At 36.4% G+C, this 25,938-nt stretch overlaps 1 protein-coding gene and 1 long non-coding RNA gene across 3 annotated transcripts in view; one reads left to right on the forward strand and one right to left on the reverse strand.

The window, feature by feature from the left end:
* NETO1 (neuropilin and tolloid like 1) overlaps positions 1 to 25,938 on the forward strand; it is a 60,429-nt gene that overhangs the window by 28,519 nt on the left and 5,972 nt on the right. For both annotated transcript variants that reach the window (XM_058833627.1, XM_058833626.1), the window contains 3 exons: positions 4,759 to 4,800; positions 4,914 to 5,041; positions 16,582 to 16,810. In XM_058833627.1, the coding sequence (XP_058689610.1) occupies positions 4,759 to 4,800; positions 4,914 to 5,041; positions 16,582 to 16,810 (399 nt within the window). The remainder of the gene's footprint in view (positions 1 to 4,758; positions 4,801 to 4,913; positions 5,042 to 16,581; positions 16,811 to 25,938) is intronic.
* LOC131576684 (uncharacterized) lies at positions 5,150 to 7,807 on the reverse strand. Its single transcript, XR_009277039.1, has 3 exons — positions 7,740 to 7,807; positions 7,346 to 7,395; positions 5,150 to 6,666 (listed from the first exon to the last, which is right to left on the reverse strand). It is a non-coding gene; the product is annotated as an uncharacterized LOC131576684 (long non-coding RNA).

A 25,938-nucleotide genomic window follows, 5' to 3' on the forward strand; every position in this document is an offset into this window, starting at 1 on the left:
GAAGCCTACAAATATGAAAAAAGCCAACAAAACAAATTTCATTTTAGGCTAAGAAGAAATATTTTGTGGGATTTTACATAGCTATTTAACTTCATATTGTTTTTCTTCTTGCTCCTTATTCTTTATTCTCCCCAGCAGAATAGCTAAGCTCCCTTTGAACAGCACGCAAAAAATTTTTACAAAAATGTTTACATACAGAAATGTTTTTCTATTTGTGAATTATATTAGTGATTCTTTGAGAAGATTTTTATGCTTTTGAAATCTTTTGGCCATCTTCTTGCAATACTTTTACTCTATAACCAAATACAATGAGGCAATGACATAAAATACCTTAGAAATAATCATGCTTTTCTGGTCTGAGTTGTGCAAGCTCTGCTTTTATAGGCAACTCTACCTCACCCGTCAAGAGGACAAGGCTGGTTTAGGCTCTCAGAAATCATTGTAAAGAGCCTGATTTAGTAAACTTGTGGATAAATAACTGGCAGGTTGTTGTATAGTGCAATTCTCTTTTCTATGAGTATTTGCATGCAAAATCAGGCCTCTAATAAATTCTCTTGACAGAGAAGCATGTGCATGTGTTTAAATTTCTTCAATATTGATGGATGGGAGTTGAACACCTAGTCAAAGAGAGAGGAATGAATAGATATATCTACAGCTGATCAGTGAATAAAAGTGGACAGTTTCTCTACTTCTGAGGAAATAACGCTTCAACCTATTGTGACTACTTTCTGTATGTATCCATTGAAAAGGAGGTTTTTTGTATTCACAAACAGCAAAAACCCCCTTAGGTTTTAAACATCAACTCTTTGTAGTGTATGGTTTATTCAAATAGTTCAAATAATTCCTCCACATTTAATTCATAGATGAAAAGGGAGAAAAAATACTTCAGAAGTTATTCAACACCAGAATTTTGTATTATACTTTTCCTTCCTCTTGACTTTCAACTGTACATCAATTGCTCGTGTTCTTTACTGTGTGTATTGAACTTCAGACATTAAAAAATATTGTGTAATTATGATCAGGAACACATAAACTCAATCTTCCATTTTTTAAAAGAGATATTTGAATTTTGACTTATATCTTTTGACTTCCAGAGTGAGATATCTATTATTTTTTTATCAGTGAAAGCAGCAGGTTTGAAGTTTGCCAGGTAAGAAAGTGCCCAGATGAATTTTATATGAAAAACTAAGGAAAGATGAAGAAAATGTGAGAGCTGTATTTACAAATTTTGCCTTCGTAAGATTGAAAATACACTAATTTTTCTGTATTACAGCACTACTTTTAAAAACCTTGTGCCATCTCTCTTAGAAAACAAGTTGAATGGTCTTTATAAGAATGGATTTTAAAATTCAAAATATGATCTTTTAAAATTGATTTGCAATAATACTTACCAGCAGAACATCATGTTGCTAGTAATTTGTTTGAACTTTATTCATTTCCCCTATGTCTTAGAGAAATTAAGTAATATAATTTCAAACCATTTTACTTTCTGTGTAAGTGACACGGGGTGAGGCGTTACATGCATACATGCCTGCAGGGGTGGGTAAACATGTTTCTGTGTGGATGTACCTCAGCTGGGCCATCCCATAATATGCTGCAGTGTGCTTATAAACAAGGTCATTTACATACTTTCTGAAGACTTAATCCAGTTGACATACAATGCCTTTTAACTTTACAATTTCCTTTATTTCATAAGATTTTTTGAGCAACCAGGTGCCGTAACTCCTTGCAATTGGCCTTCTGTTTTTCTATTTAAATTCCATGTTTGTCAGGTGCTTAGAAGAGCCAGACTTCTGGCACAGGAACAATGAAATGAAAAATAATATGGTTTCCATGGAAAATACGGATTCCAAAGCTAGCATCCAAAATCTTTAGAGTCTCCCATGAAGACCTAGTGGAAATTTTTGAAACCAGGCATAAGTATTTCATGTTTCTCCAGGCTGGGTGTATATGCTCCTGTGACTCAGAGCAAATTCCACAAAACCAAGTCTGCATTGTGATAGAGATTTGTCTAACTTCTACTGCTATCTAAGATAGTAGTTCTAGACTTTTGATTGGTTATTTCACTATTATCCAATTCTATTGTTTAGTTATTACAAAATCAGAGGATCAGAAAATGGCTGGTCTTGGAAGGTATGACTCTAGAGGTCATCTTGGCCAACCCCCTTTTCAAGCAGGGTCACCTAAATCTTGCCTAGGATCATCTCTAAACAGCTTTGAAAATCTCCAAAGATAGAGACTCCACAACCTTTTGGCTGCCTTGCTAGTCCTGAGTCACCTCATACTGGAGAAGTGTTTCCTGATATTCAGATGGAACCTCCTGTGGTTAAGTGTGAGCTCTTGCCTCTTGTTCTGTCACTGGACACCACTGAAAAGAGCCTGGCTCCATTCTCTTTGCACCCCTCCATTAGGTTTTTGTACACATTGGTGGGATCACCTCTGACACTTCCCTTCTTCAGACTGACCAGTCTCTATCAGCCTTTCCACCTATGTCCCTTAAAAAAATTCATGACCCTTTGTTGGATTGTCTCTTAACAGCTCTATATTGCTTCCTATTTTGCCTCTAATTTTTCTTTCTTCTAATGGGTGATCCATCTTGTTTTTCACAGAAGAGTTTTCCAGTCTTGGGTGTTTTCCTCATGGCAACATGATTTTTGTCTGTCTATTGGAATATCTAGCCAGTCAGCTTTTATATAACAGGAATGTTGTGACCCAGCCAGACTGAGAATAACAATTTGATTAAATTATGTACAGATGAGCTGCTAAAATCTAATCTGTTTAATGGGACACCATTTAAAAAGCAAACATTTTCTAGTTAAATATGCCCAAACATAGGTGAATTTTAAGCATCTGTGATAATATCTTTTTTACAGATTTTGGTTTTTTATAGTAATATTGGTATAATAGGAATATTTAATGAAGGGTTATCACCTCAGGTGTTGTAGATTTTATTTCCCTTTCACTCTTGAAATGTTGAGAACTTGTAAAAATTTATTTTTAAAAACTGAATAGATCTACTGTATTTCTAGAATGTTAATGGATTGTGCATTCCTGTACGCACTGTTGCCAGTGTTACTGTCTTGTTCAATGAGACTTTCAGAGCTGTTTCAAAGTAGTTTTGTGGGTCAAATTGTATGGTCTAGATTGTACTTCAGCCTGGGTTCTTGCTACTAACACTGCTTTATATGAAAGCTCTCATACGGGGAAAATTCTGGCAGAATAGATTTTCCTTTCTTTCCTCCTATGTATTTTGCTAACGTGGTGGAGTGTTTTCAGTAAATCAGAGTAATCCTTGCAAACTCAATAAAAGGAAGATATGCGATAATTACATGAGATACTGTTGGGAAATATCTCACTTTCAGAGCTAGATATCAGCATCCTGAGTACATTAGTTGAAATATTTGATTACATTTAATTTGTTGGAAATCATATATATGTACTGATCTATAAAAATTTGTAACAATTAATATTAATTTCCTACTCAGCTATATTTGCAGTCCTAAAAGTTCATGAGTATTTACTCATGATTTATGTTGTGCAACTGTAAAAGAAATTTGGGAAGAGTAACAGCAGTCTAGTTATAGACTGCAATTTAGAAAGAGATTTTACAGCTCCAGTTCTTGAAGTCAACACATTTTGACTGTTTAGATTAAAATTGCTGATCTTGCCTATACAGCACTATACTACATTATATTATCTGGTTAAGATTCTTACTGTTCTTAATTGACTAAGGCTAGAGGGAAACAACAGTTTTTTGTGTGGCTTGGTTATGAGTTATTTTTTTTTATTTAAAACATTACCTTCTTCCAAAGTTTCTATTATTTATTTTCTTTTAATAGTTCTTTCTACTGTGACCCAGTTCTGTAAAAAGAAGATCAGTTTCATGTGTAAATGAGAAAAACAGTGTACAACAATCATTTTAGGTAGAAAAGCAGTGCAAGTGATAAAATTTTCCCAGACAAGGCCAGTCTATTCTAAGAAATCATTTCTAAATGCTTTAGCCTTCCATATTTCTGGGTTTGGGCAGTATCATTAACCTGAGCCAAATTTTGTGAAATTATGATTTGTATATGGATGACTGTCTGTTGAAGCATTGGTCTAAGACCAAACTCATTTCATGTCTGTATTACACCTGACTATAAAAGCATGATACAAGCCCTCTCACACAAATAAATACAATCATGTTTATTTGATGGAAAATAGCACAGTTATTAGACTTATTACCTTGTTAGCACAAAGACTGCTAATGGTAATTCTTATGGTATTTTTTTCCAGTAAGACCAAATGGATGCTTCTGACAAAGAAAGTGTCTCCTCGTGGTCAGTAGTGATGGCAGAGTATCCATAAACAGAATTAAGTTCAGATTTCCCTAGTTAAGTTGTGTTATTCTTCAAAATGCAAAATAGGCAAAAAGATTCTGAATGGATCTGTAAATATATCCTCTTTCACTACGCTGAAATGTCATGTGGTTAGCTATGTGATGTTCTCACTTGCTAATGTATGCAGAAATATTTTTATACCCTTCTGAAAGAGAGAGACAGAGAAAAGCAGGATTTCATAACAGAAAAAATAACTTGGGATGACGGTATCAATAATTTCAGCATTAATAATTATTGTGTTGCCATAGCTTTCAAACAGTTCCCATTTCCAAGAAGTATATGTATAATAATATAACTAAAGTGAATTATAAAATTTGACAATGTTGGTGTAACATCCTAGTATTGAACAAAACTAATTTTGTCTTTCTCTATTTTTAAGATCCAGATTTTAAGGACCTTGGCGTTTTGAAGCCATTGCCAGGTTGGTATGTTGTTTTTCGGTTTTTCTCTAACTTGGAGGCCTTTGTACTCTGCTGTAGAAAACATTTTTGCTTGCTGTTCAGGTTTCATTTTTTCTGGTGTTCTGTTATTCAGTTTGTGAGTTTGAGATGGGAGGACCTGAAGGAATTGTGGAATCTATACAAATTGTTAAAGAAGGAAAAGCTTCTGAAACTGAAGCAGTAGACTGTAAATGGTACATCCGAGCACCACCCCGATCCAAGGTCAGTCCTTCATCCACTTGCTGATTTGCCATTTAATTTAAGAAATTGACTTTTCTAATATATTGTGCATTTCTTAGTACAGTCAGATCTTGTTTAATAACTCTACAGCTTGAACTGTAAACTATTTTTTTTTCCTTCTGCTGTGGAAGGGTAATTTGTCGTCTCAGCCAAAATAACCACCTTTCCCCATAAATGATGATTTGGGCAGTACTAATGTGCTTTTTGTGCCGTAAGTAATTTTCTTAAATTAATCTTTAATTTTACTCATATTTTCAAAGAATAAATGTGTGTTTTAAAGTGGGAAGTAATCTTATAATTTTAATTTTCAATATATTTCAAATACCCAACATAGAAACTACTAAGGGAGCACTGCTGGCTCCCTGAGGTCATCATTGTTTTTCATCTGGGAACTGTGAAAATGGGCCTAAAGTAAATTAATGTTCCTCTGTATGAAGCCTTTAGTTACTTTGGTTTAGAGAGACAGACAAAAAAAGTGTTCTCATTTCTTTTCCTCCACAGTCAGCAAGCCAGGGCTTTGAAAGAGACATGAGAGGGCTGAAATGAATTCAAAAATACTTTTCTTGGATTCCCCTTGACTTTCTCTCTTATCCATAACTTATCAGTTATGACATGCATTAATTGTTGCTGGCTACACTACCTCTTCTCCCCTCTTTGCAATAGGAACAACTTTATGCCTCCCACCTACTTTCATTGACTGTGTAAAAGACACCCCACAGTATAGTTCTTCTAGCTGTCTTTTATTGGCCATGAAGGTTTTTAGAAAGTAGAATTTATACATGCGCTACTCTCTGCTGTCTTTAAATACATAAAAGATTTTTATGTGTAACCTCAGCAAGGAGGACTGTATTGAACATGTAATTGTTTCATCATCAGAATAACACATGGAAGATTTCTCTTCAGGAAAGATTTTCAGAAGAGAGAAAGTCATTAGAATCAACTTTTTTCTACAGGGAAGTTTATGAAAAGAGTTGGCTCGTAAAGACCACAGATAATTTATTTCCAGAAAATATTTTAATCTTATAACTTTCTTTTTTTACTTTTGGATAAAATTAATATTGATAGAGGTTTTCAATTAAGTAGATGAGCTTTCCATTTTACTACACTAAGTAGTGATATGAGATGACTGGACTGATGAATAATTATTCCATGTGTTATAGGCAGTTTATATTAATTCAGGGCAAATCCCAGTATCGATATAAGCTTCAGGAGGAACAGATGGAGAGCAGCCCTGCTGAGAAGGTTTTCGGGATGTTTGTGGATGAGAGGTTGGACGTGCCCCAGAAATGTTCACTCCTAACCCAGAAAGCCAGTTGTCTCCTGGGCTGCCTCCAAAGCAATGTGGCCAGCAGGATGAGGGTGGAGATTCTACCCCTCTGCTCTGCTTTGGTGAGACCTCACCTGGAGCGCTGCATCCAGCTCTGAGGTCCTCAGCATAGAAAAGACATGGAACTGTTGGAGCAGGTCCAGAGGCGGGCCACAAAAACAGTGGAAGGAATGGAGAACCTCTCCAGCGAGTAAAGGTTAAGAGATGAAAGGTTATTCCGTTCAGAGAAGGGAAGACACTGGGGAGACCTTATAGCAGCCTTCCAGTACTTTGGGGGAACCTGTAAGGAAAAAAGGGGAAAATATTTTATGATTTTTAGTGGTAAGACAAAGTGTTTTAACCTAGAAGAGGGTAGATTTAGAATAAATATGAGGAAGATATTTTTACAATGAGAGTTGTGAAATGCTGGAACATGTCGCTCAGAGAGTTAGTTGATGACCATCCCTGGAAACATTCAAGACCAGGTTGGATGGGGCTCTGAGAAACTGGATTTAGTTGAAAGTGCCCTTGCTTATTGCAGGGAAGTTGGACCAGATGACCTTTATAGGTACCTTCAAACTTAAGGGACTAAATATATTCTGTGATGTATTTAAGTATTAGTAGAAAGAAAACAGAAAAACACAGAATTGTAATTAGAATCAGCACAGTTAATTAAGCCAAAAACATTTCCCTATAGTGTAAATTCAAGTTTATGGCTGATCATATATTGTCATTGTGATGTTCTTATTTGGTCTGACTCTAAAGTTGTATACAATTCAAAGCTCTGCTAAAAATCCCAATTTTACCTACTTGATTGGTATATTTATATAGTATTTATCCATACTTCAGTTCTGATGTAAAACTCTGAACTAGGTATTTATTTAACAGGAAATACATTGTGTATCAGAAGAATACTACACTACCACTGTTAGTAGAGGGATAAAAATTAAAGTTCATTAATTCTTCATAAACTGCCATACCCACATTTAGTTGTGTTGCATTCCAAGAATGTAACCGAGCTGAAGGGCACCTGGAAAGGAAAGCAACAAGAAAGTTCTAGAAAAATTAAGTAATACTGAATGTTATTTAATGTTATCTAGAAGATTTTGTGAAGGAATGTAATACAATACAATATAATAAAAGACTTTTAGAAGGAAGAAGGAATGCTCTGATACCCATGTCTGTAGGATAACTCAGGATCCCACACTCTGAAATAAAGTTTCAGGTTAGATATGAAGGAAGAAAATTCTAACATCAGGGAAGGCATTATGAATGTTTGTTTGAGAAAGTTGGTTCAGCTGGCATTGTTAGCGGTCTGAAAGTGCAGGTTAGATGACAACCTGTGAAAAATGAAAGAAACATTAATAATCCTACCTTTAGGCAGAGGGCTGGACTGGGTCATCTCTTGATGGATCCTGCTATTCCCATCTTACAGAATTACCTGGGTGGAGAGATTGAGCAATAGAAAAACATATAAATCAGTGTTTCCTAATGTGGAGTCAAGATTCCACAGCAAGCTAAGAAAAAAAAAAAAAAGATTTTTTCAAGCCTAGAACCATCTTTGAGGGGTAAATCCAATTTAATAATTGAACTTAGTGTGGTTTTCAAACAGATATATTTACGTTCACACAGACAAGTATATAAATGTATAGATGCACACACATACAGTTATAATTTCATCATACTGGGACAAGTTGAAAAATATACAGATATTAAGGAAGGAGGAACAAGGGGATACATTTTTAAGAAATTTGTAGGAAGTGAGGTTTCTGATAAGATTGTTTGTGCATCTGATTCAATTGAACTGGAATCTAGTGTGCATTTTTTACAGTCAGCTTCCTTTGTCCCTATCTAACCTTGAATTAATGATATATGCAGTACAATTATTTAGTGACATCATTTTAATTTATGTCAGCTTGCACCTATGAAAACAAGCTCTCCTGCTAAGAACAGTGAGAACTCAGCAGACATCTTTAAACCCACATGTTCCTGTACTCTGGGCTGCACAGTTTGTTACTGGGAATAATGCCTAAAAGGCAAGAGTTTCTCAGAGAGAGTTTGTGTTGTACTTTTTCATCTTTAGTTTCTTAATTAAACTGTGCCAGAATGTGAGTTGCTTGCAATTTCATTTGGCGTAAGCTCATCCAATCTAAACTGTCTGCAGAAGCAAGATGCAAATCCTTCCCTTGGTTTCCAATTCTAGATTCCAGCCAAGTCTGAGCTCAGTATATGAGCAATGAGATCAGCCAGGAAGCGTGTATTGAGGTCTCTAAACTTGAGCTCCACGCTGACAGTCTGGGTCTAATGCTTCTACCCTCACTGATCTGGAATGGGACAGAAAATTTGTTGCACACACTTAAAATAGAGCCATCACTGATTACCCTATCTCACACACACACACACACACACACACACACACACACACACACACAGAGAAAAGTAAATCTGAAATGCATGCAGCATTCAAACATTCTCTAAGTGCAGAAAGCTGCAGAAGGCAGAAAGCAGTCTGAACACAATATTTCTTATATGTGAAAGTGACTAGTTGAAAAGCCTGTGTTTCTTGTAATCATTCAAAGTCAGTTCCTGTGAGTTTTGAGTAGAGTAATACCAGCGATTCTACACTTCATGTAGAATATATGCAATTAGTATTCAGAGCAAGAATGGAAAATTAAGAAGAGAGCTGCTGACTGAAGGTGCTAACTCACCCAGAATAATAAATTTCTGGGGGAACTTCCTCATCTGAAAATTCTTCAGTGTAGAACAAAGCCCAAAGAAGGAACTGTATAAGGTTATTGCACAGTGGTTTGAAAAAAATTGAAGTAAAAATTGCAAGTAGGGGACAAGCAAAGATTTTGTATTTAGGAATTGAAAATAAGAATAGAATTACAGTTTTCTTACTTTCTGTTAAGGGTGAAGTATTGTAGGATAATATCAACAAATGTTTTTCTATGTTGGATGGTTCAGCATAGTTTGACAAAGTCCCTCAGAAGACAGAATCATGTTTGTGCTAAGGTAGCTCACTCTGGTGGGTAACTTTCCCAGAAAGGTACCTCTGTGTCATGCTTGTTCTTTGAGAGGCTTTGTAGAAAAAGTAACCCAGCAGAACTTGATAGTAAGAGTAATAAAATATTTACAAATATGATATTGTTGTGTTGGGGAAAAAAACAGTAAAGAGTGCTATTAAAAACATTATTTATTATCAGACTCTCTGGGCACCTCAAAAAATGACATCAAAAGAGGAATTCATTTGAATGTAGTCCAGTGGAAATAAACTATTCTGGAGGAATAAGCAATAAGTACATTTAGACTGAATAAATGGTGGGAGAAGCCTCTTTATGTGCACCATGAGAAATAAAATTAAATTATAAGGTAGTTAGACAAAGCGACATCTAATTCTCTTGTCCAATATCCTGAACAGGATATTAGACAAAGGTTATGGGATGCAAGACATAAAACATCAAGGAAACCCAAAGTGTCAGTTAATGAGTATCTAGTTTTGACACATCATGGCAAGCATCCTTAACCCTGAGCTGCCAGCAAGTGGTGGCATGTTTCAAGCAGAGCCATTGAGAGCTGTGGGAAGGGGAGAGGGGGCCAGCATGAGAGAGGCCACAGTGTCAGTACCTGACTAATGAAACTTGGACAGGCCTGGACATGGTGGCTGGGATGTAGCGGTGGCTGACTTGCCCAGGCAGCGGGGCCAGTCCAAGCACAAGCTGGACAGCAGCTTGGCAATGGACAAGGCTGAGGTGGTGAGGCACGAGGCTGGGAGCGGGACAGTGTGACCCAGGGTGACCAAGACACTTTCATGTTTACTAAGGGTCTGTACTGCTACCTGGCATGCTCCTGACAATGGAGGGATGACTCTTGGTTCCAGGTACCTGCCTTCACAGAGAGTGTAGTCTGGAGAGAGACTGGGGTGTTGCGCTGTGTTTCCCAGGCAGCTGGGGGGAAATGTGAGGTTAAGCAATTTGTGGAGGTGTGAGTGTTTAAACTGATCTGAACTAAACCAAAACATTTTCTGCTCTCCCATGTGAAGTGGAAATTTGTGCTCTTAGATGTGACCTACAAGAAAAGCAGTTTAAGCTGTTGGCAGTGGCAGACTAACATGAACTAATTTTTGGAGGTTTCTTAATCAGTTGTAGAGGAGAAGCTTTAAGTAGTGCACTAAGATTTAATAGAAGCCATTTGAGTGGTGATTCCTGAAACGTTAAACTAAAATTTAAGTGCTGAATAACCTAACAGCCAGAGACACTTTAGCAAGCTTCAGATCATCTCCTTCTCTGAAGAAGCTCTGAAGCTTACGAACATTCAGATGATGCAAACAATATTATGAATTAAAAAAAGCCCAGCATATATATATATATATATCTGTATGTATGTATGCATGTATATATATGTGTATGTATGTATATATGTGTATGTATGTATGTATGTGTATATATATATATATGGAAAAAGGTTAATAAATTATGTTTAAACAAGTAGAAAATATTATTTACCTACATTAAACTATTAAAATCCCTTATGTGAAATAGTTTTCTGAGAAGAAGATGCAAAACAAGTACATGTTTGGAATCATGTATACAGAATCTCTGCTATGAAGGCACGTCAATGCACATGCCACAGTAAAACTGTCAAAAACCCACTTTTAAGTTACCATGAATGTATTCCATTCAGGTATAGAAATATAACAAACCTCAGCAACCTCAAACCAAATAGGTATTAAGAAATGCAATTTTAAAAAGCCATTAAAGAAAGTAATAAAGTGTCTGCCAAAGAGAACAGCAGAATCAGGATTTGATCTCCAGTTTTCAGTGCTAAAAAGCAGAGCAGCACGGAGGAGCTGTAAATGTTGCTCACTTGTGAGCATTTTTCGACTGTACCAGAAAAAAATGAGAACAAAGTGTCAGCTCTTGGATAGTCACAGAAGTTTGAAGAAACAAGCAAGACAAAGCAAAGAAATCCAGGGTGCTTCACCTGTCTAGAAAAGTGGTGTTCTGATATGTGAGCCTTGGCTTGTGAACCCCAGTATCTTAGAAGTACCATATAAAATTGTAATCTTTGGCAGACAGCATTCTCCAAGCTCCAGAACAGAAGAAAATATGAGGCATGGAGCTCTCTATTTGCACAACATGGTCCCAGACTAGTAACAGAAAGACCAAAAATGTAGAATATTCCCCCCAAAATAACAAACAAAAATCCATCCAAACACATCATGTATTGTTGACACTTCTGCATTGAAGCAATTTTGACTAAAAAAAAAAAAAATTAACATCCAAGCAAGAGGACAGACCATTTCAGATGACAAATTCAAGCATCATTGGTAATACACTTTTTAGGTTAGTGTACTTGGTGCCTGGTTGCCTTGAAGGAGTTTAACTAGTGTTGCACAATCTGCTTTAAAAAAACTGGATTTCCCAAGCCTAAATAGTGGAGGTATCATCTTAAAAGTACTTTGTTAATCATACAGAGCTGAAAAAATGTAGAATAAAGCAGGTGCTGTTACTGATCACTGAGCAATGGGACAATTTAACCCAGTCCTGTGCTTACAAGTGAATTTACCGAACCCAGAAGGTGAATATGCAAAATCTGGACATTATGCTTGGATGAAAAAGTTGTTTTCTCTTACGTCTAAATTACTTTTGGCATCTGAACGATGGCTTTTTGTTTGGTTTGGTTTAAGACGACTGAGTGTCTGTGCAGATATATTAAGTCTGATATGCTGGGATATGGTTTGAAGCTTTTCCTGACTCGCCTGATCAATCATGTTGTCATCCCTAACCTTCGGTGATTGATTAAAAAGCAGAACTCATCAAGAGTGATTCACTATAAGGAGATTATAATCTGACCATTTTACTGAGGTGATATATTATTCCTAGTTTATAATAATTTTAGGGTTTTTTTCCTAATATGTTCGGTCAGAGATTTTTGTTGTTTTCAAATGTAATGAAAATAAAGAGTAAAATTTTCCCAGCATTTCCCTTTTTGATTATTATTTATGGTGGCAATACAAAACTTACAGGTGACAAGAGAATGATTTAAAATATAATGCAACCGAGTGTAAATTACATATGCCACAGTTGCAGTGAGGTTTCATCAGTTTTGTTGCTAATGACATTGGCATTTGCAGTGACATCTCAAAACTCAGTTAATCTAATCCTTGAGCAGCCCCTTCCCCTAAGTAATATGGAGCTGATGATTTGACAAAAGTGTCTTATTAAAACTTTGCAACAAAAATGTGAAAGAAGAAGATATGGCAGATATGCTGCTTCTTTCAAATAAGATGTTCTTTTCAGCAAGAATGCCTCGATTATGCTAATATAATGTGTCAGTGTCTATGGAAATGTTCATACCAAAATCTCCTATCAGCATCAATGAAAAAATGCTTAATGAAGGCAGATGGTGGTGATTGAGTCTGTGACCTCTTCTTTAGTTTTGTTTTCTTTCAGGGGAATAAAGTTTTTTATTCACTGCTGGTAGAAGTAATGGCTAAGATCTCTGTAAGCGAAATAACCATTAATATTGACAATTTTTCTCTCACTTTCTGATGAATTTGTTTTAGTGATGTCCACATACCAGTGAAAATAATGAGAATATTGCCACTGATTTCAAAAAGCTATGCATAGGGAACATTTTCCATTAGATAAGAGTTTGTCATATAATAAGTTTTATTCTTTCCCTGGGGAACTCAATTTATTATTAGTCATTTTCTTCTGCCAGTGTGGGTCTTACAGCCAGTGACAGGAACAATGGCAGATATATAGCAATGAAACCATACAAGTTGGCAGAGGCGTGCAGATGCAATTAAATTATTCCAGCTCTTTAAAATAAAATCTGATCCAATATCAGGTTGTCAGTTTGTGTAACCAGTTTCCAGTTTTTAAAAATGCATTGCAATCTTTAGGCAAAGGTCTGATTCAAATAGATAGATTGAAATATACCCACTGATTTCAGGGTGTGTTGTATCAAGTCCTCAGTATTTTTTATAAGTTCTGGGAGTAGTCATCCCCAAAGACAATTATGAGAATGAAGCTCCAACTCACTTCAGAATATCAGGGATTTATTTTCTCTAATTTATGAAACTTTGTGCCATTGGAAAAAGTGGCATCTTTCTTCCACAGGAAGAACTATAGATCTTCTACATAGATTTTTAAGTCAAATATTTCTTTCCAGTGGTTCCACTACCTATCAGGCCTGTATATGTTATGGTATTGGCTGAATCTCTCACACAGAGGAAGAGGTATGACTGACAGCAGAATTTAGGCTTGGGAGGAACTGAAGGTTTTCACTTCTTTACTGAAAGACTCAAAACAAGATGCTGGGTTATTATTCTCTTGATTCCTTTTCAGTATTAATGGCTGCTCCTCTAAGAAATATTTTACTATTTTATAAGGCTACTGTGCCTCCAGAAACTAAAGAATGTCAAATGATAAGCCCATAGAAATAAGATTTTGTCTGTACTGCTATATGAACAGTGTTTTTGATCAGATCAGGAATAATTGATGAATGCTGGAAATTGCTGGGAGAGCTGGTATTTTGTAACTACAGTGAGGATTAGCGCACATTTCTTGTAAGAATGAAAACTCATAAAAATTACATCTCCATACTGAAATGGGATACCTTTTAAAAGAAATACATGTGCTTGTATATATATATATATATGTATATGCACATGCAATTATACATATAAATGCATATATAAAAGGCAGCAGGATAGAAATAGAGAACATGTGAACAAGTGTTCAAGGCTTTTCACCCAGTAGGTACAGTTTTATTATTGTTCTGCCATCAGATAAATGTAATCTTTTTTGGTGGAATAAATACAAGCTTTCCTGAAGAGAGGAATAGTTAAAAATGTGATGTGATACATTGCACCAAAACTTTGTGGTCTATAATATATCTATATATATATGTATATATGTATGTGTGTGTGTATGTATGTATGTAATGTATGTGTGTATGGGGCATGTAAATAGAAATGGTGTACATATGATAGGCACATATAGACAGCAAAAGTAATGATTCATGACAGATCATGTTTCAAGCCTTCTGTTCTCTGTGAACCTGACACATTTCTCTGAATCTGACACATTTCTCTTCCTGGGAAACAGTCACATGTATGCAATATTCCATATAATCAGCTGCAGGAAAAATTCATTGCATTGCCTGTGACAAGGCTGGTGAGCACTGGGACACCTGTCTGAAGCAGACTGCTTCAGTTAACTAACAAAAGAAAAGCAAGGGGCACATTTAATTCCCTAAGGTATGCAGAGACCCACTATGGACTGTCTCAGCGGTTTCCCAGGTGAGGCTGGGTGCCAGGTTACACAACAACTGTTACACCCTGGCTTGAGAAGCAGGATCTGGTGTCTGGGACACAGAAGCAGCTCTCTGGTGTGTCCCAAATATGGCCAGTTGCTGGGTGTTTGTATCATGGCTCTGACTCTCCCCATATCTCCCTCTCCCATGTGGGATCTTTCTCTGTCAGCATATAGTGTGTATCATTTCACTGTTTTACTGAACAACCAGCAAATTGAGAAACACTATAAAAACTATAAAGACTATACCCTGATATATTTCCATCTCAATATGTCTTTGTGTACTTCTGTTAGTTGTTCCATTTTGTAGAGACCAATATAGGCAGTTTCCTTAATTTATAGTATGCAAACTCCAGGATACACTTAACTGCACTTTAATTGAAATATATTCCTCTGAACTCTTCTGAAGGATGGAAATGATGGAATATGAGTAAGGGTTACTTTAAGAATAACAGATTAGAAAAAAGATGTACCTTTAGTATGCCTAATTTCATTTGCTAGTAAAATTTTTTCACTAATATTCTTTTCAGAGGAACACTTACGCAAAGCATAAGAAGGAATGAAAATATACCATAATGCACTACCTGAAAAGACCCATTAAAAAATCTGAGCTATCATTAAACTGTGGCAGACTTCTTGAGAGCACATAATTCTCAAACCATAAGAGCTTTAATATATTAATGAGGTGAAATTATGAGTCTTGTAGCTACTAGGATATGCACTGCTTGTGTACTTTTTGAAAAAGCAGAGAAGCTTATTAAGCATTTGTTCTGTGCATATAAAAAAAATCTGAAGTCAATAAAATTGTTTGGAAATAAGTATATTTGTTGTCTAATACAGTGGGGTTTCTTTTTTAGCAATTTTTTAATGTGAAAATGCATACGACTCTATGCTGTGTATGCTTACTGCCTTTTCATACGATTCCTGTCCTAATTCACCTTTCTGTATCATTCTCCTGAAATCTCATGAGTACCCTTGACTGTTTGATTTTGTATCATGCATCTATTGAAAAGAGTACTTGCCTTCTCTGTGGATTGAATATTTAATATTGCTTTTATAATCAATTGCTTTTAAAATTGGTGGTTTTCCCTATTAAAGTCCATATACACTTGAATATCAAATAATAGCCTTTCATCCTCACCCCTGCTTCTTTTTAGGTAGATTTAAAGAATTCCTTGCAAAAGGATGTATTATGTATTACTTTATGAGACAACTTATGTTGCATGAAAGAGACATAGGTTTCTAGGAGTTTCCAAAAATAAGTTTGATTTGAAGCCTGCTAAATTATGAAAATGTATACCATAATGCTTTGTTTAGAAGAGCTGAGATGGTGGCCAGATCCTTGAGGAAGCATAAGAAGATTAATGATGAAGTTCTGCTTGGCTCTCAGATTCTCACTTCCTGAATCAGTGTAGCAGAAACGTATAAGATGACACATTGACTCTGGGGAGAGAGCAACAATGATTTGCCTTATTATTTCACATGTCAATCATGTAACAGAGCAATATTGTGCCAAGTAGTAAAAGAAGAAATTTCTAGCTTATTTGTCCTTCAGCTTAATGGACCATTGTACATACTTCTGAAAAAAAAAATTAAATAAGTATGTCTTTGGAAATTAGAACCCTACTGTAGATAAGAACAAAAAAATATCTAGATCTTCTTAGAGATTCTACTTGGAAGCGAGACAAAATGCAGGGAAGTAGAAACACTGTTCAGTTTGCATTTTAATGGTCTTCCAAGGAAGTGCCCTATGGCTCACCAGCTCCAGAAAAATTATTTTGATGGAATTGTTGTGCATTCTTTCTCCTGCAATGTAGAGCAAAGTTGCTTAATGTTTTTTTCAGTCATTCTCAAATGTCTGTATATGTTGCCTTTGTTTGGTTGATTTATAGATCTATTTGCGATTCTTGGACTACGAGATGCAGAATTCCAATGAATGCAAAAGGAATTTTGTAGCAGTCTATGATGGAAGCAGCTCCGTGGAGGATTTGAAAGCGAAGTTTTGCAGCACAGTTGCTAATGATGTAATGCTGAGGACAGGTCTGGGTGTAATCCGCATGTGGGCAGATGAAGGCAGTCGAAACAGCCGATTCCAGATGCTCTTCACATCTTTCCAAGAACGTAAGACCCTAATCACTGCACCTGCCTTTCAGTTTGTTAAATGATACAAGTCCCAAAACCTGTCAATATTTTCTTCATGCAAAGCAGTCACTGAAGTATGTTGCCAAACAAGCTATGTAAATATTCAGAACAGTTTTTATTCCAAGCATTTGTAGTGAGCAATAATTTGTAATGCAGAAGACAGACCACAAGATTGGAAATCAAGAAAAGAGGTACAAGTGGTCATGACCTGTCCAGTCATATAACTGTGACTTCTGTCTGATCCACAAGCTATACGCAAGTTTTTTCTTACATAACATGGAAAACAACACAGCTCTGAAAGTTTTTTATCAGGTCAGACCATTTTCTCTGAATTTGCTTTTTTCTAGATCTCATTAAGATATGCATTTGAAAAATACTTTATGATTATTTTATCACAGGTAGTAGGTGTGTGCTTATATCAGTGAACACGTGTGTCAGATATCTAAGTAAAGAGTTTAGGGTTTCTTTGTAGCAACAAAAGCTTTCTAAAAGAATTTCATGTTTTGGTTAATGTTCTCTTTATGTGCCTTACTTGCATTTATATTTTTATATGAAATCTGGACTCAGATAATAAGCAATATAGACTGTGAAAGAAACAAAATGTAGTTCTAATTTAAGAAAGGAAATAATCAAACCAATTCCAAAAATCTCTCAACAAAACCCAATAGTTCCATTTGCTGGCAACGATTGACCCAGATAATCCTGTGAAAGACTTGTGGAATATATCAATTTGTTTTCTTTTATAGGAATAATACATATTTGGCCTCTTTAGAAGGGTGCATTTATTTTCACATGCCGGTCCATATTAATTTTTAAGGTGTTTTTGGTTTGTGATTCGTGTGTCTGACAGAAAGATTTGTTTGTGGCTGCTAATGGTTGGAATGAAGGCTCAACCTACCAAATACATTCTTCATCTGTATTCTGCGTGTGTGTACCCTGCAATGAGGCAACGAGTCTCTGTTGAGAACAGCCTCCGTAATTCCTTAATTATGGCTCTGATTAAAAATTTCTGACATTTTACATGCCTGAAACTGCATGCGCCACAGTACTCTCACACTTGCAGCATTAGGGTGGATTATATTATTCTTGCCTGCAAATCAGGCTGGGGTCTAAAAGACACTGAGAACCCTTGGTTGAGATGATACTGCCCTTTTCTCATTTCTGCAACTGGAGATGTCTTGAATATTCAAGACCTGATTCATTTTTTTCACAAGGCATCTTGATCTGTTACCTTAGAAACAACTGCATAGACACTGGAGGTTCACAGCATATAACGAACTAGAGAGTGAAGCACTATGATGACTAACTTGAAATGAAGGTTTGAATAAGTGTATATTTGCAAAACTCTCATATTTTAAAGGATAATAAGGAAAAATGTGGTTTTTCTTTTCTTTTGCAGTATTCCTAATATATTTACCTGACATGCTGCATCTAATGATCTAATCCTTTCTTGTAAGCTGATGATAGTTTATACTGAATAGTATTTTGACTGAGAAATTCAAAATAATAACATAATGTGCTTTCTGTAAATTTACTCTGAAGAGCCATTGCTCACTAAAAGCTGAAAATTTATTAGAAGCTAAATAATACTTTGAAATATGTCTACATAACCTGCTCATAAATAATAGAAGAAACTGCATCTGTGATTTTAATGCTGGGAATTAACTTTAAAGACTTAAAGGTGTTGCAGATGGTATTTTCTATGTCTTGTCAGTTGTCCGTAAGTGCTGCCCTATGCCACATACTGGTGCTGGCTGTGAGCAGAGGGCTAGAACAGATGTCAGTGAGACACACTCTGAGACACAGCTCATGGCATGCAAACTGCAACGTCTTTCAGCAGCGTGTGGGAATTATTAGATCATCTGCATGGAAGAGAAGGAATGTCAGACCTCATTCAGGGAGATGTGCATCAGGGAACAGACACCTGTGTGTCTATTCAGGGACAAAGAAAGAGGAAAAAATTGTATTTTGTTCATATTGAGCTGAGAAAGGAACAAAATAGATTACATTTATGTTGCAGTAATGTGCATGGAAGAGTGACAAAGTAGAATTCCTGTATTTACTGGTCCTGTGGGAATGACCAGGAGGTGTTATGACCCATTGCTCCTCAAGTTCCTCTCCTTAAGGAGGACTTAGGCTGTTGAGACTGTGAGTTTTCCCTTACACAAGGCTCTGTGCACTGGAAGTGGTATGTTGTGGAAACAAGTTACTAAGCCTGAACATTGTTTTCTTTCAGTATAAGTCTGTTCAGTGTTTATTCTTGTTAGAGAGCCATTTCTTGGGGACTTGACATTTGTGTAGAAGAGAGAAATTTTAAAGATATTTTTTCCATGACTTCATGTGTTTCAATCAGTGTGTTCCAAATCCATTTAAAATATGTATGCATTTTTGTGTTGGGATCTAAAAAGTGGTCTTACAAGTTTCCAAACTTCTTACAGTAATGCTTTCAGAGTAGCAGTGCCATAAATATGTCTCAAGGAAAAGCATACAATACATGAAGTTGTTAAATTTCCTGCATCAGAAAATCAGGAATAATTCTCATCATTGTAATAATAGTAGTTGAGCTCTAAGTAACACTAAGTAACTGATTAATTCTTTATAGGTGATGATTTATAGTGATGATCTGATATTTCATTGTCAGCATTAACTATTCCAACTGTCATTGTGGGGTTTGACTCCTTATATCCTTACCTTTTTAATCTTTAAGATATCTTCTAAGTATAATAATATTTTTGTTACACTAGATTTTAAATATCCTATAAATTAATATATGAATCAGTAAAAGGTAAACAAAAATCTGGTATAATCAAAAGGTGTCTGCTCATCTGGTAAGAAGCCCTGAAAAATGAGTCTCTGTTTTCTCACCCCCTGACTAACTGTTCAGTTAATTTTCCATGATTGAAGAGTGATCTCTAGCCTGATTAATGACAGACATGCTACACCTACAGCTTCTTCAAAGAGCTGCTCCTCAGCAGACACACCTACTCTTTAGCCTAAAAGCAGATTTGTAGAACCAGGGTACATGGGATAAGAGAAAAAGCCTCTGTATGTGCAGCACACAGGATGTTCTCACTTCTGACTGCTCTTTGGTAGCATGGCTTCCTTCTGTGCCCATAACCCTGTACCAGAAACCCCAGACCAGAAAAATGTCATTCCTTCTTTTATTGTCCCTTTGAGCGCTGTTTTTAGAGCCCTGTCACATGCAACATTCCTAAAGGAGCACAACTTCTATTATTCTTATTTTTATGAACAAAACACTATTTGGACAGAAGTCTAAGGCCATGCTTAGAAGAGTAGTGTGCAGTTTGTTCAAGTAATGGCACTCAAGTCCTTGTTTACAGACTTGAAGAGGATCACCCAGCATGGGCAGCTCTTTAATGGGGAAAAGGGACTGCAGGTATGAAGTGCTAGGGACTGTTTTATTTGTGGTGAAGCTAAGGGAAGTATTGAAAAAGGGAACAGAAAGGTGTTTAGTGCAACCTGTGATGAGGCAGTTTCTCTTTGCAAGGACTTAGGAATGTAAACAGATTGCAGCTTTGCTGGTTTTGCTCTCTGCTTCCACAGTAATCTTTTAAAAAGAAACTGTTGGTATTCCCGCCTTACTGGTGAGCAGTCATCTGTGATTTTCTTCCCTTCTGTGCTATTTGCAGCTCTCTCTGGTGAAAAACCCCCACTGGCTAAGCATCCCAGTGACTCTCTGACCCTGAACAAAATAATTGTTTGTGGTGCCCAGAGGGTATTAACTGAACACAGGCTGGAGCTCTGGGCAAAGGCTCCTGACCTGCCATTCTCTGGGGAGTTTGTATATTAAAAAAACAAAAAAAAAAAAAAAAACAAAAAGAAAAAAAAGTAAAAGAAAAAAAACCACATAGAGGTGTTTTTGAAATACTAGATTATTGATCTGTATATGGTATTAACTATCCATAAAAGTTACATTTATCTTGCACAGAGCTGTCCAAAGGTGACTGAGAAAGTGACGGTATTAAGCTGATCTCATTTTCAAGTTTCTAATAGCTGTGTTTTAACAAGCCTTTTTTTTCATTAGTGGAAAATCATATACTTATAGTGCACAGTACTATAACAACCTTAATAATTCTATAATTTTTATAAAGCAAGTGAAACTGTCTCTCAATAAATATTTTTCCTTGAAGGCACTGATAGAAAACTTCTTCCTCTGTTTCAATGATGATTCAAGGAACATCTGAAGAATTTAAATTTTCCTTCTCTTGTGGAGGAAAGAAAGCCTTATTTTTCATTAAAGAACAATGGTAAAATCCAAATGATCTGTACTAAAAGAATTAGTGTGCAAAGCATGATGCAATGAGCTATCTTGAGAAGAGGAGGAGTAGGTGTGAAATGTCTAACGACTTCACTGTAAAATGTTTCTCACTTCTAACCATTGTTAAGATTTCAGAATTTTCCCATTCACCCTCAGGAGGAAGCAAGACCTTTCAAAAATGTTATTACAAGAAAGGAAGGGGAGAAAGGAGGGAGAGAGCTAAGACTAAAAATAACAAATAGGGTAGGACATTTGTCTAAGATTATCCCATCCTGGCCTGAAATCCCTGCCTTAAAACAGGCTCAAAGGGTAAATCCACACGGTTCAATGAAGTACAGCATAGGCACCCAAGCTGGTTTGCTCAGAGCTAGTTCACACCCTTGGAGCAGAGGAGTTGCACTGACTGTGGATGGTGCTGAGAAATAGTGAGAAATACACTGGGGAAAGCACTGCACTGAAGTGGAACAGCCAGGCTGCACACCAGTTCCATAACAGGTCTGCTTTTAGCTCCATCTTGTAAAAATATTTTAGCCTGCCCATGATTGCAATTTATATCCAGAGTATCCTGCAAAGCCCAACAAAATGATGCTTAATGCACAGAAATAATGTATTTTGTTACTTATGTAATAACATCATAATGGTATAATAATCAATAATAACATGGAATATTTAATTTCTATACTGCTTTACATATTCTGTAATTTTATAGTATAAATTGGAATGCCATTCTTGTGACTATTTTATTGTCTGAGTGAAACCAGTATAACTTTTTCAAAATATAAATTACGACTGCCTTTATTTCATGTTGTTTTGTAAGGATGGCATATGGAAGAACTATTAATACCCTCTATGTTTCTCTCCTTTAGGGCTATTCAGGTATAAAATATTATTTTTTTGTTACTAAATTATAAGGAGTAGATTATGTGCACATGCATTTCTAAAACCTTTCTATAGTAGGAAAATATAGACAACTACATTGGTTCCATTTTTAAGAATTTTGAAAGCAGTAACCTTCAAGTACCAAACAGAAGCCTTTTTCAATATTGTGGTGGAAACACTCTGGAAAGATTAATAATATAAAAATCTACTGATTTGTACTAGAAACAGAACACATTTACATTCTTGATAACAGCAAGAGGTTTTAAACATAAGTTTCCTACACCTGAAAAAGACTGGGATATGTCTATTCCTGTTAACTCACTTATATATCTACTAGGATGAGAGCACCATCTTGTGTTCAGAGTAAATAGCTGTTGCAAAGCAGGAGATGTTGCATTATAATGAATTAAAGAACTATAAAATTTGTTTGTATTTTAAGATACAAGGTATTCTCACATAGCACTCCCAGTCACAAAAATAAAATATTATCATTAAAAATAATTTAGAATGAAAATTTTTGGTATTTTTAATATTATATATATGATATTACAAAAACTTTTTTATTTAAAATAATTATTTCTTCAATTGCAAACTAGGAAAATAACATTTAATAAAATTATTCTTTAATTAGTTATTTAATTTAGAATATAGTATTTTCATACTGTAAAGATCAAAGAATTGATTAGAGACTTCATTAAAATATATCAGGTTGAATTATATGCGTAGTTCTAATTTGCTCAGTTGTGTTAGAATCATTATGAATTGTTCATCGTGCTGAATATGCTATCTCTCTTACTTCTAGGCCAGTGCCTTGGTAACTGACTAAATGCAGTTTTGTTTCACAGGAGAAATAACATAATTGTTTTTTTCCCAGCCGCTACTTTTAATCTAACTATAAAGTCAGGGTTTTCTCAGAGAGCCACAGAAGGGATGGAAGGGACTCCAGGATATGGTCTACTCAAATCCTTTTGCTCTAAACAAGGTCAGCCACAGCAGGTGGCTCAGGACTGAGCCCAGTTGGGTTTTGAGCATTTTCAGCTACGGAGATGTCACAACCACTCTTTGTAAACCAGTTCTTGCACAGTGCTTGACCAGCCTCAAAGAAAGTTAGTTCTTGCATTTAAAGGGAATTTCCTGTATTTCCTTTAGTGCTCATTGCTTCCTCTCCTGTCACTGGGCATTGCTGAGAAGAGCCTGGCTCTGTCTTCTTTACTCCCTCCCGGTGGGTGTCTGGATGCATGGACAAGAGCCTGCTCAAAACAGTCCCAGCTTTCTCAGCCTCTCCTCACACCTCCAATATCTCAAGCCTTTAAAAGCCTTCAGGGCCTCTTGCTGGGCTCACTGCAGTGTGTCTGTGTCCCTTTTGTGCTGCAGAGCCCAGAACGCAGCACTGCAGATGTGGTCCCACCAGTGCTAGGTAAAGGGGGAGGATCATATCTCTCAGCCTGCTGACAATCCAGTTTTAATGCAGCCAAGGACAGTGGTGACCTTCTTTGCCACAAGGGCATATTGCTGGCTCAAGGTGATTTTCAAGGTGACCTTCTTGCATACCAGAACCTTTTCTTCAAGCTTGCTTTCTAGTCAGTCACATATAGTCCAGCATGTACTGCTGCATGAAATTATTCCTCTCAAGGCACAGGACTTTGCATTTTCTTTTGTTGATCTGCTTGAGCATCCTGTTTGTCCAACCCACTGAGAATCAGTGAGAATCAGGAGACCTTTTCAGAGATAGTCAAAAGTGGCTTCACAACGATGTGAGTCACCCACTGGGGGACATCACATCAGGGCTCAGGAGGTCACGTCAGTCCAGTTGATTAAATATTCCTTAACCTCAGCTCCTTCCACTCAGAGAAGTGATACTTCTGCTAGGATCATGCTGCCTTACTGCCACCAGTTATATATATCCTTTCTATGCTTGGGCTTAGTCAGGAGTTCATTGTCTATCCATGCAGAATAACTGATGCCTTCACTTGATTTTTGGTCTGTACAGATAGAAAACTGCTGAGCTTGGAGGAGGTGATCTGACAGAATCAACCAACTCTCCCTGAACCTGTATCTGCCCAGGACCACCTGCCATAGCATTCGTCCACCCAGACCCCTCAACAGTGAACTTTTGCTTTTCTGAGGCCCAGAATTATTACTGTACTTTTTGGTTTATTCCTTCTTTGCAGAATCCTGAACTCCATCATCTCATGTTCCTGGCATTCACCTTCCCAAATGATTCTTGTTTATAAAGTATGAAGCACAGCAGAGCTACTCTCATCAGCTCCTTGATTACCTGTGTCAGGAAGCTATCAACGCACTCTGGAAACTTCTTGGTTTGCTTGTACCCTGCTGTAATGCCCTCCACAGATATCAGGTGGTTCAAACCCCCAGGATTTAGGGTTAGGGCCTATTTAGGATTAGGACCAGGGCCTATGATCATGAGGTTACTTCCAGCTGCCTGAAGAAGATTTCATTGGCTGCTTGTTCCTGATCTGGTATTCCAGACACAAAATACAATATTGGTAGCTTTCCACTGGGCTTTGCATTAATCATGAGTAAAAAGTCTCTTGGCTCCTCATGTGGGTGAACTTTCTGCATGCCTGCTCTTCTCTCATATAAAGGGCATTTATATATTGATGTGGAAGACCATGGAGTGATAGAGTGTGGATTCTGGTGTGTGGAGGTGTTTGCACTGCTTTATCTACTTGAAATTAATGAGAGCAGTAGTTTCCTTTTGTGAAAATATCCACAATCTTGCTGTCACACACTACTAGATTCCACTGTTTTCCTGGTTCTGTAACAGCTTTAGGACTGCATCAGGACCTGATCCATCTTGCTGTGAAAGAATCTGGTTTACCACCAGTTCATTTATCTTTTTGTTATTACTAGAATGTCCTTGATGTAGCACCCCAAGACCCATTTGCAGTGCCTTTTTATGGGCAAGAAAGCAAGTCCCTCCAACATGACTGACAAGTTTTCAAATTCCCTTGATGCTTTCATCCATTCCATACAAATACTTTAATTAGAGTGGGGAAAACATATTGACTTCTTGTCCAGCTTAATCACTCCAGGTTCATGGGACCAGAGAGAGGGCTTGGATGCTTTAATTTTATAAACATGAACAAGAGGGAGTTGTTCATCATTAGTTTTCTGAACCTTACATTTGCGTTTCTCTCATGATAAGTTTGCTGTACTGTTTCTGGAATTGCTTTGCTTCAGTATTCATCTTGTTTTGACATTTATTCACTTACAATTTTTTTCCTCCACCATTCAACATCACAATTTAAGAAAACTTAAATTTTCATTTTTTCTTCCTTTCTCTTGCCCTTTGTTTCCAGATGTCCCTGTCACATTATTGCATAATTATCCCTTCTTCTTATATCTGAAAAAGTTTTTTTTTTTATTGCTTTTTATTTTTCTCTCATCTATGAGACATTTCTTAACATTTTTTAAATTTGATAGAAAATCTCACTATTTCTTTTAGTTCACAATAAAATAAGAAATTGGCATTGGTTTTCCCTGTAGAGTTCTCTCTTTCTTCCTCTTCCTTTCACTTCCTTGCTACCTTCCTTTAGTTCTCCTTTTCTGCTTACCACCACTATACTTCTGAATACAGACAGCACTCTGTCCTTCCCACTTCATTTCTAAGATACTTCATGCCATTCTGAATGTCTTTTGGTGTTTTGGTAATTTTCTTTTCTTTGTGGCTTTAATAGTATAACCTATTCTAATCCTGAAAATGTTTGTTTGTTGGCTTTTGTTTTTAATATTTCCCCCTTGTGTCCATGCCACTCCTTGAACTTTCTCCATTTGATATTTGGGTCTTTTTTGTTTGTTTGTTTGAAAGTACACTTTGTATTTTGAATGGGTGGCTCTTTAGATTTTAGGTTTATCACAGTTGTTTTTTTTTTGGCTCAGAGTAGGCAATGAGATTGTTTCTGCATATGGGAAATAACCCAAAAGA

Source organism: Poecile atricapillus, chromosome 2, assembly GCF_030490865.1.
Source record: "Poecile atricapillus isolate bPoeAtr1 chromosome 2, bPoeAtr1.hap1, whole genome shotgun sequence".
NCBI classification, from domain to species: Eukaryota; Metazoa; Chordata; class Aves; order Passeriformes; family Paridae; genus Poecile; species Poecile atricapillus.